Source organism: Lutra lutra, chromosome 2 (assembly GCF_902655055.1).
Source record: "Lutra lutra chromosome 2, mLutLut1.2, whole genome shotgun sequence".
Taxonomy (NCBI): Eukaryota; Metazoa; Chordata; class Mammalia; order Carnivora; family Mustelidae; genus Lutra; species Lutra lutra.
Genome location: NC_062279.1, coordinates 90,358,011 through 90,374,444, shown reverse-complemented (window position 1 = coordinate 90,374,444; position 16,434 = coordinate 90,358,011). Strand labels below are relative to the sequence as shown.

The 16,434-nt window shown below is 39.2% G+C and overlaps 1 protein-coding gene across 2 annotated transcripts in view; it reads right to left on the bottom strand.

Moving 5' to 3' along the window:
* The window catches only part of HERC6 (HECT and RLD domain containing E3 ubiquitin protein ligase family member 6), a 57,727-nt gene that overhangs the window by 19,602 nt on the left and 21,691 nt on the right, over positions 1 to 16,434 (bottom strand). For both annotated transcript variants that reach the window (XM_047717951.1, XM_047717952.1), the window contains exons 11-13: positions 15,121 to 15,214; positions 10,397 to 10,586; positions 4,632 to 4,786 (exon numbers count right to left, since the gene is read on the bottom strand). In XM_047717951.1, the coding sequence (XP_047573907.1) occupies positions 4,632 to 4,786; positions 10,397 to 10,586; positions 15,121 to 15,214 (439 nt within the window). The remainder of the gene's footprint in view (positions 1 to 4,631; positions 4,787 to 10,396; positions 10,587 to 15,120; positions 15,215 to 16,434) is intronic.

The following is a 16,434-nucleotide window of genomic DNA, read 5'->3' as shown; positions in this document are numbered from 1 at the left end:
GCATTAACACTTCAGCACTAATTTTGTACATAATATTTTCTCCTATTGGGATTGATATTGTGTGGAGAAATTGATTTTGATTGTATTTGGCAATTTATATTTATAAAATCATCTTATCTTAGCTAATTATTTTTTATTTTTTATTTTTTAATTTTTTTATAAACATATAATGTATTATTATCCCCAGGGATACAGGTCTGTAAATCGCCAGGTCTACACACTTCACAGCTCTCACCATAGCACATATCCTCCCCAATGTCCATAACCCCACCATCCTCTCCCTCCCCCGCACCACCAGCAACCCTCAGTTTTTTTTTTTTTTTAAGATTTTATTTATTTATTTGACAGAGAGAGATCACAAGCAGGCAGAGAGGCAGGTAGAGAGAGAAGAGGAAGCAGGCTCCCTGCTGAGCAGAGAGCCCGACACGGGGCTCGATTCCAGGACCCTGAGATCATGACCTGAGCCGAAGGCAGCGGCTTAACCCACTGAGCCACCCAGGTGCCCCAACCCTCAGTTTGTTTTGTGAGATTAAGAGATTTTTTTGGTTTGTCTCCCTCCCGATCCCATCTTGTTTCATTTATTCTTTTCCTACCCCCCACACCCCCCCACATTGCATCTCCACTTCCTCATATCAGGGAGATCATATGATAATTGTCTTTCTCCGATTGACTTATTTCGCTAAGCATAATACCCTCTAGTTCCATCCACGTCGTCGCAAATGGCAAGGTTTCATTTCTTTTGATGGCTGCATAGTATTCCATTGTGTATATATATACCACATCTTCTTTATCCATTCATCTGTTGATGGACATCTAGGTTCTTTCCATAGTTTGGCTATTGTGGACATTGCTGCTATAAACATTCGGGTGCACGTGCCCCTTCAGATCACTACATTTGTATCTTAAGGTAAATACCCAGTAGTGCAACTGCTGGGTCATAGGGTAGCTCTATTTTCAACTTTTTTGAGGAACCTTCATGCTGTTTTCCAGAGTGGTTGCACCAGCTTGCATTCCCACCAACAGTGTAGGAGGGTTCCCATTTCTCTGCATCCTTGCCAGCATCTGTCATTTCCTGACTTGTTAATTTTAGCCATTCTGACTGGTATGCGGTGGTATCTCATTGTGGTTTTGATTTGTATTTCCCTGATACCGAGTGATGTGGAGCACTTTTTCATGTGTCTGTTGGCCATCTGGATGTCTTCGTTGCAGAAATGTCTGTTCATGTCCTCTGCCCATTTCTTGATTGGATTATTTGTTCTTTGGGTGTTGAGTTTGATAAGCTCTTTATAGATTTTGGATACTAGACCTTTATCTGATATGTCATTTGCAAATATCTTCTCCCATTCTGTCAGTTGTCTTTTGGTTTTGTTAACTGTTTCCTTTGCTGTGCAAAAGCTTTTGATCTTGATGAAGTCCCAATAGTTCACTTTGCCCTTGCTTCTGTTGTCTTTGGTGATGTTCCTAGGAAGAAGTTGCTGCAGTTGAGGTCAAAGAGGTTGCTGCCTGTGTTCTCCTCAAGGATTTTGATGGATTCCTTTCTCACATTGATGTCCTTCAACCATTTTGAGTCTATTTTCATGTGTGGTGTAAGGAAATAGTCCAGTTTCATTTTTCTGCATGTGGCTGTCCAATTTTCCCAACACCATTTGTTGAAGAGGCTGTCTTTTTTCCATTGGACATTCTTTCCTGCTTTGTCAAAGATTAGTTGACCATAGATTTGAGGGTGTATTTCTGGGCTCTCTATTCTATTCCATTGATCTATGTGTCTGTTTTTGTGCCAGTACCATACTGTCTTGATGATGACATCTTTGTAATAGAGCTTGAAGTTCGGAATTGTGATGTCACCAACTTTGGCTTTCTTTTTCAATATTCCTTTGGCTATTCGAGGTCTTTTCTGGTTCCAGATAAATTTTATTTGTTCCATTTCTTTGAAAAAATGGATGGGATTTTGATAGGGATTGCATTAAATGTGTAGATTGCTTTAGGTAGCATAGTAATTTTCACAATGTTTGTTTTTCCAATCCATGAGCTTGGAACATTTTTCCATTTCTTTGTGTCTTCCTCAATTTCTTTCATGAGTACTTTATAGTTTTCTGAGTATAGATTCTTTGCCTTTTTGGTTAGGTTTATTCCTAGGTATCTTATGGTTTGGAGTGCAATTATAAATGGGACTGACTCCTTAATTTCTCTTTCTTCTGTCTTGTTGTTGGTGTAAAGAAATGCAACTGATTTCTGTGTATTGATTTTATATCCTGACACTTTACTGAATTCCTGTACGAGTTCTAGCAGTTTTGGAGTGGAGTCTTTTGGGTTTTCCACATAAAGTATCATATCATCTGCAAAGAGTGATAGTTTGACTTCTTCTTTGCCAATTTGGTTGCCTTTAATTTATTTTTGTTGTCTGATTGCTGAGGCTAGGACTTCCAGTACTATGTTGAATAGCAATGGTGATAATGGACATCCCTGCCGTGTTCCTGACCTTAGCGGAAAAGCTTTCAGCTTTTCTCCATTGAGAATGATATTTGTGGTGGGTTTTTCATAGATGGCTTTGATAATATTGAAGTATGTGCCCTCTATCCCTACACTTTGAAGAGTTTTGATCAGGAAGGGATGCTGTACTTTGTCAAATGCTTTTTCAGCTTCTATTGAGAGTATCATATGGTTCTTATTTTTTCTTTTATTAATGTATTGTATCACATTGACTGATTTGCAGATGTTGAACCAACCTTGCAGCCCTGGAATAAATCCCCCTTGGTCGTGGTAAATAATCCTTTTAATGTACTTTGGGTCCTATTGGCTAGTATTTTGGTGAGAATTTTTGCATCTGTGTTCATCAAGGATATTGGTCTGTAATTCTCTTTTTTGATGGCATCCTTGTCTGGTTTTGGGATCAAGGTGATGCTGGCCTCATAAAATGAGTTTGGAAGTTTTCCTTCCATTTCTATTTTTGGAACAGTTTCAGGAGAATAGGAATTAATTCTTCTTTAAATGTTTGGTAGAATTCCCCCCGGGAAGCCATCTGGCCCTCGGCTTTTGTTTGTTTGGAGATTTTTGATGACTGTTTCAAACTCCTTATTGGTTATGGGTCTGTTCAGGTTTTCTATTTCTTCCTGGTTCAGTTGTGGTAGTTTATATGTCTCTAGGAATGCATCCATTTCTTCCAGATTGTCAAATTTGTCGGTGTAGAGTTGCTCATAGTATGTTCTTATAATTGTTTGCATTTCCTTGGTGTTGGTTGTGATCTCTCCTCTTTTATTCATGATTTTATTTATTTGGGTCCTTTCTCTTTTCTTTTTGATAAGTCTGGCCAGGGGTTTGTCAATCTTATTAATTCTTTCAAAGAACCAGCTCCTAGTTTTGTTGATTTGTTCTATTGTTTTTTGGTTTCTATTTCATTGATTTCTGCTCTGATCTTTATTATTTCTCTTCTCCTGCTGGGTTTAGGCTTTCTTTGTTGTTCTTTCTCCAGCTCCTTTAGGTGGAGAGTTAGGTTGTGTATTTGAGACCTTTCTTGTTTCTTGAGAAAGGCTTGTATCGCTATATATTTTTCCTCTCAGGACTGCCTTTGCTGTGTCCCACAGATTTTGAATTGTTGTGTTTTCACTATCATTTGTTTCCATGAATTTTTTCAATTCTTCTTTAATTTCTTGGTTGACCCATTCATTCTTTAGAAGGATGCTGTTTAGTCTCCATGTATTTGAGTTCTTTCCAAAGTTCCTCTTGTGATTGAGTTCTAGCTTCAGAGCATTGTGGTCTGAAAATATGCAGGGAATTATCCCAATCTTTTGATACTGGTTGAGACCTGATTTATGACCCAGGATGGGCTCTATTCTGGAGAATGTTCCATGTGCACTAGAGAAGAATGTGTATTCTGTTGCTTTGGGATGGAATGTTCTGAATATATCTGTGATGTTCATCTGGTCCAGTGTGTCATTTAAGGCCTTTATTTCCTTGTTGATCTTTTGCTTGGATGATCTGTCCATTTCAGTGAGGGGAGTGTTAAAGTCCCCTACTATTATTGTATTATTGTTGATGTATTTCTTTGATTTTGTTATTAATTGGTTTATATAGTTTGCTGCTCCCATGTTAGGGGCATAGATATTTAAAATTGTTAGATCTTCTTGTTGGACAGACCCTTTGAGTATGATATAGTGTCCTTCCTCATCTCTTGTTATAGTCTTTGGCTTAAAAATCTAATTGATCTGATATAAGGATTACCACCCCATTAGCTAATTATTTTTAATTGAACAATACTAATTTAATTCTGCTCTTTTATTTAAAATGCTCTGGCTCCTCCTTCTCCCTCAACAATCATTAGGTTTATTAGTACACTAAGTTTAAATTACTTCTAGATTATGTTGTGTACTCTACTGAAAATGCTGAGTCATTCTCATTTTTTGAGTATTTGTGCATCTAATATACATTAGATAAAATATGTTACATATATAAAATATGTAGTCTATGGCTAGGGTCTAGCCAGTCAGCAAAACAAGCAAAATTCTGAATTACTAAGGACAGAATAAAACATTTTCTTTCTGATTTAGAAACAAAACAAAAGAGGACTCCAGTTGGCCAAGACCAGAGGGATTTCGAGTAAAATGGTATATACATTCCCTCAGAGGAACCCTTACCTTATGTACTTTTTTCAGCATTCCTAGAAGAGCTTTAAGACTGCAGTAACTCTGACTGGTTTCAGTCCACTGATACAGCTGGGAGATAATTGCAGTCTTAAGCATCTGGACCATTTTGTTGAAAGAAGATTCTTGCAAAGATGCCAAACACTGCTCTGAGGGGTATAAAATCAGCCACGATAAATATGCAGCCTCCAAAAAAAAAAAAAAAAAATCCCCGTTTCTACTGGGTTCTTTAATGTATGAAATAGGTAATAGTTTCCATTTCTGATGACAAAATCTATAAAGTATCTTGTATCAAGATATCATCCTGGACATTTATTACTCATAGATGTGAATTTAGTATCACTGGAATTAAAACTCGAATTTAGGATTCTGAAGAAACTTGCTCATAGCTCCTGTTAATACCTGACTACTTGACTGGTTGCATGATTTTCAAACTGAAAATTCCATATAGAGTATCTAAAAGTCTGAAAACATACATAAGAACACACACAAACACACACATATATGCATATCATGTCACCAAGGACATTATCTTTTCTTTCCTTTTTTTTAAAGATTTTATTTATTTATTTGACAGACAGTGAGAGAACGCCAGAGAGCAGAAGCAGGGGAAACAACAGAGGGAGCTGCAGAAGCAGGCACCCAGCTGAGCAGGGAGCCCAACGCAGGGCTCCATCCCAGGACCCCGGGATCATGACTGAACCACCAAGGTACCCTTCATCAAGGACACTTTCAATCTTGGGGCGCCTGGGTGGCTCAGGTTAAGGCTTCTGCCTTCGGCTCAGGTTATGATCCCAGGGTCCTGGGATCGAGCCCGAATCAGGCTTTCTTGCTCAGCAAGGGAGCCTGCTTCCTCCTCTCTCTGCCTATCTCTCTGCCTACTTGTGATCTCTGTCTGTCAAATAAATAAATAAAATCTTTAAAAAAGAAAAAAGAACACTTTCAATCTGAAAAAAATAGTATCTATGTTTTCAGACTGTGAATACCTGGCATATATGGGTATATTTTTTTAAATGAACTCAATAACAATATGGTAATATTACTTGGTTCCAACTTGGATTTTTGTATCTTTAAAGGATAATTCTTAGAAAAGGAACCTATCAAATGTTAAAATAGCTCATACAAGTAAAATAATATGATGCAGATGCATGAAAGGCAGATTTATAGAGATTCCATAAATAGACTCAAATATGCATGACATTTTAGCATATGATAAAAGTGGCATTGCACATTAGTGGGAATGAAACACATCATTCAATAAATGTGTGGCGACAATTGAAAACTGACTCAGAAAAAATAAAGTTTAATCAAGATAAACTCCATATGGATCAAAGATTTAAACATAAAAATGAAACAATAAGAATTCTAGGAGGAGAGGGCCACCTGCCTGGCTGGCTCATCCAGTAGAGCATGTTACTCTTGATCTCAGGGTCATGAGTTCAAGCCCCATGTTGGACATGGAGCCTACTTCAAAAAAGAAAAGGGGGACACCTGGCTGGCTCAGTTGGAGGAGTGTGTGACTCATGATTTCAGGGTCATGAATTCAAGACCCATTTTGAGTATAGAGATTACTTAAATAAATGAAACCTAAAAAAATTCTAATAGGAGCATGGGAATCTTTTTTTTTTTTTTTAAAGATTTTTACTTATTTATTCAACAGACAGAGATCACAAGTAGGCAGAGAGGCAGGCAGAGAGAGGAGGAAGCAGGCTCCCTGCCAAGCAGAAAGCCTGATGTCGGGCTTGATCCCAGGACCCTGGGACCATGACCTGAGCCGAAGGCAGAGGCTTTAACCCACTGAGCCACCCAAGCGCCCCCATGGGAATCTTTTTTAAAAGATTTTATTTATTTGAGGGGCACCTGGGTGGCTCAGTGGGTTAAAGCCTCTGCCTTCGGCTCGGGTCGTGATCCCAGGGTCCTGGGATCGAGCCCCACATCGGGCTCTCTGCTAAGCAGGGAGCCTGCTTCCCCCTCTCTCTCTGCCTGCCTCTCTGCCTACTTATGATCTCTGTCAAATAAATAAATAAAATATTTAAAAAAAAAAGATTTTATTTATTTGAGAGGGAGTGAGAGAGAGAGATTGAGAGAATGAGTGGAAGAAGGGGCAAGCGGAGAAGGAGGCTCCCCACAGAGCAGGGAGCTCCATGCGGGACTCAATCTAGGACCCTGGAATCATGACCTGACCCAAAGGCAGATGCTCAACTGATTGAGCCACCCAGGTGCCTGGGGATTTTTTTTTTTTTTAAATTTCAGAGTGAGGTAGGCTTTCTGAAGTATGATCTAAACTCAGAAACCATAAAAGAAAATGTTCAGGGGCGCCTGGGTGGCTCAGTGGGTTAAGCTGCTGCCTTCGGCTCAGGTCATAATCTCAGGGTCCTGGGATTGAGCCCCGCATCGGGCTCTCTGCTTGGCGGGGAGCCTGCTTCCCTCTCTCTCTCTCTCTGCCTGCTTCTCTGTCTACTTGTGATCTCTCTGTCAAATAAATAAATAAAATCTTTTAAAAAAAAAGAAAATGTTCATATACTAGACTTCATAAAAATGTTTTAAGGTAACAAACATTTTTGTTGTTGTTGTTTGCTTTTTGTTTTCTTTTTTTTTTAAATTTTTTTTTTTAAGATTCCATTTATTCATTTGACAGACATAGATCACAAGTAGGCAGAGAGGCAGGCAGAGAGAGAGGAGGAAGCAGGCTCCTTGATGAGCCCAGAGCCCGATGCGGGGCTTGATTCCAGGACCCTGGGATCATGACCTAAGCCGTAGGCAGAGGCTTTAACCCACTGAGCCACCCAGGTGCCCTTTTTGTTTTCTTTTGAAGATTTATTTATTTGAGAGAGAGAGAGCAAGTGAGAGCAGGGGAATGGGCAGAGGAAGAGGGAAAGAATCCCAGGCCGACTCCCTGCTGAGCACTGAGTGCAGGGGTGGGGGTGGGGAGGTGTTCTGATCTTACTACCCTGAGATCACAACCCAAGCCGAAACCAAGAGTTGGATCCTCAACTAATGGAGCCACCAATGCACCCCTTCATAAAAATGTTGTAGAATAATTATGCATTCAAAAGTACCACAAAGTAAAAAAATAATTATAATAACCCAGAGAAAAAAGATTTGTAACTCATATTATTGATTAAGTATTAATTGCCTTAATCATTTAAGAGCTCCTAAATAGGGGCACCTGGGGGCCTCAGTGGGTTAAGCCTCTGCCTTCAGCTCAGGTCATGATCCCAAGGTCCTGGGATGGAGCCCTGCATAGGGCTCTCTGCTCAGCAGAGAGCCTGCTTCTCCCTCTCTCTTTCTCTGCCTACCTCTCTGCCTACTTGTGATCTCTGTCTGTCAAATAACAAAATTTTTAAAAAGAGCTCCTAAATAAAAAAGAAAAACACTAACAACAACACATGGAAAAATCGGTTAAGAGGGAAGAACTGATAGTTCCCAGAAAATGGAATTGAGATATAGGAAAACCAGCACTATCTCATTCATAATGAGAAAATCAAAATTCTGGATGCCTGGGTGGCTTAGTTGGTTAAGTGACCTGCTTTTGGCTCAGGTCATGATCTCAGGGTCCTGGGATTAAGCCCCTCATTGTGTTGGGTTCCCTGCTCAATGAGGAGCCTGCTTCTCCCTCTCCCACCCCTCCTGCTTGTGCACAGTCTCTCTCTCTTTCTATCTGTCAAATAAATAAATAAAATCTTTTAAAGAAAAAAAAAGAGGAAATCAAAATTCAAAATAAGAGATTCTTCAGAAAGGCAAATACCAAAGTTTGATAATATTGTAGAAAAATGCGTGGGCTGATGCTGTTGTATTTGTTGATGAAGTATAAATTTGTATATCCTCTGTCAAGGCTGTCATGTTGCACTTTTACATGCAATTTACATAGACTACAATATGAATTTTGACCACTTAAAGTTCTGTGCAGGGTCATTTGGCAAAATCTCTCAAAATTTTAAATGCACATACAATTTGATCCAGTAATTTTCCTTCTGGAATTTTCCCTATCTGTGTAAATGTATATACATATAAAGAAATACATGTTAGCACTATTATAATAGCAAAAGCTTAGAAAAAGCTATTTATAGTATATCCTCCCAATAGAATACTAATAAGCCATTAAATAGAACCAGGCAGTTCCTGTAACAGAACAAACATATCCTTACAATATAATGTTGATGGGAAAAGGCAAGTTGCCAAAAAATGTGAATGGTGTGCTACCATTAAAAAAATTAAAAAAGAGGGAGGGGTGCCTGGGTGGCTCAGTGGGTTAAGTGTCTGCCTTCGGCTCAGGTCATGATCCCAGAGTCCTGGGATCAGGCCCCACATTGGGATCCCTGATCAGCGGGGAGACTGCTTCTCCCTTTCCCACTCCTCCTGCTTGTGTTCCCTCTCTGGTTGTATCTCTCTCTGTCAAATAAATAAGTTAATTAAATTAAATTTAAAAAAAAAGAAAAGAAAGAATCTATGTCTCTATTTTTTAAAATACATATCTTTCAAAGTTTACACAAAAAAACTATATTCTATAACTGCTTTCTGGGAGGGGAACTAGGTGGCTTATATTTCATCATATATATCCTTTGTACCTTTAAAGCTTTGGACCTTGAACATTAGCTTAAAATTGTAAAAGGAAATTCCATAGCACTGAATACAATACATAAGAACACAAAGTTTAACTTTGTTTTAATTTGTTTTTCATCACTGATCTGTTGGGAAGGAAAAACTTTTTTCTTCCCTTCAAGTTTCTTTTGGCTGGTCTAAGAATTAAATTAATGAGACAGATTAACAGAAAATAAAATTTAATTTTGTATGTATAAGGGCTCTATAAGAATATGAGGCCCAGAAGCAGTCAGACAGTTAAGGCTTATATGCTGTGCAGAGTTAAGGAGAAAAGGGCAGGAGTCTGAGTCTTCAAAAGGAAGGAAGACAATTCACAGAAGATGAAAAAGAGTAAATGTTTTGTAAACAAATGTTTGCTGGGCCATTTGGAAACAAAGGAATACAGAGGGGAATTTTAACAGACTTTGCTAAGTTCTTCCCTGTCTACCACACCTAATTCATATTATACTATAGTTACCTGTGGAGATAGCTCCCTTCCTGGAGCAGGCCTTATCTTTTACATCTTTTAGGCAGCTAGGGAGAAGGTCAATGGTTCCTCCTGAGCCTTCTATTTCTTAAAAGTAGTCTAGAATAAGACACATGCTAGAGAGACACATTTTGGGATGGCAAATTTTGCTCCCATGCAGGTCAAAATGTCTCAAGTTTTAAAACATGAACGAAGTTTTAAAGTATGTATATATCTTTACTGGATCCTCTATGGTTATTAAATTCTGATGTCAAAGCCATACCCAAACCTAAGAGTTACACATGCTTTGTATAATAATGATGATTGTAATATTAGCTTAATCTTTTCAAACATTCACATACCATATACCCAAACATGTGTATATTTTTATTCTATTTTATTTTTTATTTTTATTTTATTTTTTTTAAAGATTCTATTTATTTGACAGAGAGAGATCACAAGTAGACAGAGAAGCAGGCAGAGAGAGAGAGAGAGAGAGGGAAGCAGGCTCCCTGCTGAGCAGAGAGCCCGACGCAGGACTCGATCCCAGGACCCTGAGATCATGACCTGAGCCGAAGGCAGCGGCTTAACCCACTGAGCCACCCAGGCGCCCATGTATTTTTAAATCTTGTATCCAAAATTTGCTCCAACTTTTACTTCAGTGATTCTCTACTGAGAGTATAGATAAAGTGACAAAAGTAATCAAACTTACTCAGATCTCGTGAATTTCGGTCACGTATCTTACAAACAGCTTCTGCAAATGGAACCACCAGACTCCACCAGTTCCTAGAATCATGCATCACAGGACATTCTAGGAGCAGAAGGAAAACTAATAATGCTTCTCGGTGAGAAGAACGACATGGGAGAGCTCTGAGCAGATTATCCCTGAGACATGTAGTTATCTGTAGTTGGAAGGAACAGGAAGGGCCCAGCATCCATTAGATACAGATTATAGTGAAAACAAGCTGTGGGACTAGGGGTTTTGTTCCACCATTTTCCAGTGGAAAAATAATTTAGTTTTCCTCAAACCTACTGTTCAAACTCCATCATTCCTTGCAGCCCAAATTCCCCAAAAGTGTTACGTGAGAGTCATCCTCTCTGTTTTATATTGGGTTGTGTGAGGGAAATAAAGTGAAATCACATGTACATACTGTGTGAATCATGGAGGACACTCAATTAGAGATTGACAGATCAAGGATCCATACCCAGATCTATCTGACTTAAATCTAACATGGCAGAGATAATGCCATATTGTTTACCTCACCAATCCTATTTCATTTTCCTCCTGGGCTCACAGGAAGAGCCATTTCCAGCCTCCCTGCAGTTATGTGGGGCCAAATGATTGAGTTCTGGCTCACAAGATATGAGTGAAGGTGATGTATATCACTTCCAGGCATGACTCCTGAAGCCCCTCAGGGGACCTCCCATACTCTCTTTCCTTATCTGCCAACCAAATACAAAAGATCTGGAGGATTTCATGGTCCCAGGGCCTAGGACTCAAGAAAGGAGCCCAAATCACTTCTCAATGAACCTGTGCAGAGGTGGGAAGGGTAGCAGAATATGCCACTCAAAAATATGCCACTCTGGCAGGAGGATTATTTTGAGCGGCAAGCAAGTGAGAAAAAGCAGGTACAAAATAAGCTCTCTGGTTTCCCTCTATCTACTTGAAAATAGAATATAAATTCCCTTTGTGAAGGTGTCCTCTTGCCCCTAACTTCCTGTACCAGGAGAAGGATAACAACCTTAATCAGGGGAGATGAGCAGGCACTGAGAAAGGGTCTACACAAACCAACCTTACAAACTAGACCTTATCTACTATCAGTATCCCCAGATATTTGCCTTCCTGCAGGCACCCTTAGAAGCTCAAAGTCTTTTTCCTTTGTGTTGTCTCCTCTCTACAAAATTATTGTTCTTTGCTAAGATGCTATATAACCACCCCTGTAGCTACTCATCACTGACTGTATATGCAGCATGCACACATTAATAAACTTCTGTTTATTTTTCTCCTATTAATCTGTCTTTTCTCAGTCCAATAAGCTGGGCCCCAGCCAGTGAAACTAAGATGGGTAGAGGGAAAATATTTCTTTTTTCTCCCCTTTGCATGCGCTTCCTGTCTCCAATTGTCAATAGACTATGATGTGGAAAGAAGTTTTCATTGTGTCAAGCCACTGAGATTCGAATGTTGTTTGTTACAACAGCTAGCCTCACTTAGTCTATTTAATAGAGCTTAGTTACTTTTAAGGACAGTGTCTATCTCTACATGTCATAAGGATTAAATAAGATTATATATGCAATAATAAAAGTACTATATATTATTATTACATTAGTGTTCTTACAAGTTGTTTTCATGTACATCATGACTCCATAATGGTATGCAGCGTTTCCAAAGTTGTTTCACTTAGAACCTGTTTTCAGGGAGCATTCTGTGAAACCAGTGTTCCTTGGAACTCACATTGGGAAGAGCACCCCAAGTTATCTCCCATTTAACCTAGATGTATTTATTTTTAAATACATTCAATAATATCTACTATGCTTACTTCTTTGTCTTGAAAATAAAAATATCCTATCTACCCCATATTAAAGAACACTGTCCCCCTTTCCCTGCCAAATGTAGGGACCCAGTATAAAGATGACTTTAACCCAAAAGCATGTGTGATATCGCTGATGCAGAAAGAAGCCTTCAGATTTCCCTTATCTGACTAAAGGCAGGGCCTTCCCAGAGTGAGGCAGCATGGATGTCCTTGGAAAGCAAGCTTCACTGCCAGGGAAAGACCGGCCACTTGCACTTGGATAAGAAATTGCATAAACAAACATTATCACAAGCTGTCCTATCTTCCATTCGGCTCCCTTAAAGCCCATTTTTCTCCCTGAAAACTCCATTTGTTTTCTCATAGAAGCCTCTTCTCTCTAATTCCCTTTTCCCCATTAATTGGTAGATAAGCTCTCATTGTTAGCTCTTTGGGGAGTTTCTTCATCTGAATGATCCCCAGGAGCATGGAATAAAACTCGCTTTCTTCTGTTAATCAGTCTATTGTCAGTTCACAGGCCCCCAAACACATGAACCTGAGTTGGAAGAGGGAAAATTTTCCAACACAGCCCAGAATCACAAAATACTAAACTAGAATAGATCTTAAAGAGGAACTCCATAAATAATGAGCCCAATAAAAAAAGGAAAGAAAATGTGACCCAAACAGCATAAGGGCTGAATCAGTAGCCAATTCAGCTCAACCAGATTTGACACTGATCGCAAGAGAATCGGCTTTCCATTCCCCCAGTACAGGTAAAGCTTCTCTTGCTTCCCAAACTAGTGCTATTTTCATGTATCTGCTAATGATTATTTACCTCTCAAACTTTGTTCTTTTCATATTGAAAATAAAAATACTGTATTTACCATACATTTAAACATGTGCTTAAAAAAGTGCCAGTATCTAAAAGAGGGAGTAGAAGTCAGAGAAGCGGTTGTGACCACAGAAGCAGAAGTCAGTGATATGGGACAACGAATCAAAGAATGCAGGCAGCCTCTAAATCAAGAAAAGTCAAAGAGGGGTGCCTGGGTGTCTCAATTGGTTAAGCAACTACCTTTAGCTCAGATCATGATCTCAGGGTCATGTGATCAAGTCCCGCATCGGGCTCCCTGCTCAGTGGGGAGCTTGCTTCTCCCTTTTCTACTCTACCTGCTTGTGCTCTCTCTCTGTCTCAAATAAAGAAATAAAATCTTTAAAAAAAAGTCAAAGAAATAGATTTTCCCTAGAGTCTCTAACCCTATTTTCTATTATTACTATAACAATCACTATACTATATATTAGTACTATACTAACTAACCATACTAACAGTTACTATAACCACAAATTTAGTGATTTAAAGAAACACGAATTTGTTATCTTGTTGTTCTAGAGGTCAGAAGTCCAAAATGAGGGACACTCAGTTGGTTCAGAATCTGCCTTCAACTCAAGTCATGATCCCAGGGTCCTGGGATCAAGGCCCACGTTGGGCTCCCTGATTAACAGTGAGTCTGTTTCTCCCTCTTCCTCTGCCCTCTGTCTGCTTATGCTCTCTCTCTCAAATAAATAAATTAAAATCTTAAAAAAAAAAGAAGAAGAAGAAGAAGAAGAAGTCCAAATGGGTCTTGCAGGACTAAAATCAAGACATTGACAAGGTTGCATCCCTTCTGGAAGCTCAAAGGGAGAATCTGTTCCCTCGCTAGTGGTTTCTTATAGGGATAATCCCACTCTTTCATTTCTCTAGTTTCCAGAGACTGTCAGCATTCCTTTGCTATTGGCCTTTCTTCATTCTCAAATCCAGAAACACACATCTTCAAATCTCCCTAACTCTGACATTCCTGCTTCCTCTTACAGATACTCCTGTGATTACACTGGGCCCCTGGAGATAATCCAGAATAATCTCCTCATCTCAAGATTGGTAACTTGATGACCTATGCAAAATTCCTTTTGCCATGTAAAGTAACACATTCACAGACTTTGAGTATTGAGACATGGACATCTTGGGAGGCCATTATTCAACCACCACATTTCCTATTATACACTCCATGCAACCATTAATCTATTTTCTATTTCTATGGATTCGCTGTCTCTGAACATTTCATGTAAATGGAATCAAACAATATGTGATTTTTGTGTTTGTCTGCTTTCGATTACATAATGTTTTGAGGGTCACCTATGCTATAACACCTCTCTTTTTTATTGCTGAGTAGTATTCCATTGTATGAATTCACCACATTTTATTTATCCACTTCCTGGTTGATGAATATTTGGGTTGTTTCCACATTTTGACAATCATGAACATGCTGCTATGATCATTTACATAGGGGCTTTTGCGTGGACATGTGTTTTCATTTGGGTTGGAGAAGCATCCAGAAGTAGAAGTGCTGGTCATATGGTAAACCTATGTTTAACTTTTTTGAGAAGCTGCCAAATTGTTTTCTAAAGAAATACACGTCTGCCAGCCATGAATGAGGCTTTCGGGTTCTCTGTATCCTCACCAATACTTGTTATTGTCTTTCTTTATGATGATGATCATCATTGTGGATGTGAAGTGATATCTCATTGTGGTTTTAATTTGCATGTCCCTAACGATTAATTGTACTGAGCATTTTTCTCTATGCTTATCCATAAATATCCATTCAAATCTTTTGATCTTTTTAAAAATTTAGGTCATTCCTCTTCTTACTGAGTTACAAAAATCATTTCTGTATTTTGGATGCAAGTCATTTGCCGAAAATATGATTTATAAATTAAAAAAATTAAAAGTGCCTGCATCTAACACAGTGTCTGGAATATGGTACCCTCATGAACAGCCGCCCCTCCCCTATCACACACCATCCCTCTGACTCAGCTCCCAACAAAATTAAACTGCAATCTACTGGTTCCCGTAAAGAAATTCCATTGTTCTATTTCTCAAGTAAATATTGGCCATTACCATGAGAGAAATCCATTCTGTTTTGGTTAACTTCTCGAAGGTATCTCTTGCCTTTTGTAAGTCCACATCAATGGAAATTGTTTCTACAGATCCTCTTTGGATAGAAGAAATTTAAAAACAAAAAACAAAAACAAAAACACGCATAAACAGATGGAAAATAGTATTTCTAAACTTCATACATATTTATTGTTTTATTAGTTAGCAGATACAAACTTCTTTCTTACAGCTTGCCTCCTTTCAAAATAATTTACTTGGCACAAAAAAGTTTTATAAAATTTATATTCTCCTAAAAGAGAGTAGGTAACAAATTATTATCTCTAAAGTGGCTACAAGGGCGCCTGGGTGGCTCAGTGGGTTAAGCCGCTGCCTTCGGTTCAGGTCATGATCTCGGAGTCCTGGGATCGAGTCCCGCATCGGGCTCTCTGCTCAGCAGGGAGCCTGCTTCCTCCTGTCTCTCTGCCTGCCTCTCTGCCTGCTTGTGATCTCTCTCTGTCAAATAAATAAATAAAATCTTTAAAAATAAATAAATAAATAAATAAATAATAAATAAAGTGGCTACAAGGGGCGCCTGGGTGGCTCAGTGGGTTAAGCCGCTGCCTTCGGCTCAGGTCGTGATCTCAGAGTCCTGGGATCGAGCCCCGCATCGGGCTCTCTGCTCAGCAGGGAGCCTGCTTCCTCCTCTCTCTCTGCCTGCCTCTCTGCCTGCGTGTGATCTCTCTGTCAAATAAATAAATAAAATCTTTAAAGTGGCTACAAGTGTGGGGTGCAATAATAGCGAGATTTTATGTGCTGCATCTGAGAACCGACACTATTTACCCTCACACTCAGCCGGTACACTGAGAACCGAAACTACCCAACACCCCGCCCATACCTTGCCATCCACATCTCCATTACTTAGGATTCCTCTGTTTCATTAGCATGACTTCACTATTCCAAGTGAGCCTAAGCCCAGGCAAGTGGTTTGATTGTGCATTATAGGAACTTCTTGAAAAGACCCATTAACTCCTCAATGGAAAGCATTAATTTATGCCCTAAGATTCTTAGACTCTCTTGCTTCAAAGTCAATGCCTTGCTGTTTCCAACCATCCTGGATCATTGAATCTTTTCCCAGTCCTAATCGAGCCCCCAGCCCCACCCCTCCATCCCCCAAACTGAAAGGCCTACCCTAAACCATACTGCCAATTCTTGATAAATGCCTGCCCCGCCTTCCCCTTAGTAACACTATCAAAGCTTTGTCTAGGTCTTGTGTTGGGGATATCTGAAGAGACTGCATCTGTCAAACAACTTGTTTTTATAACATTCTATCAAGAAATA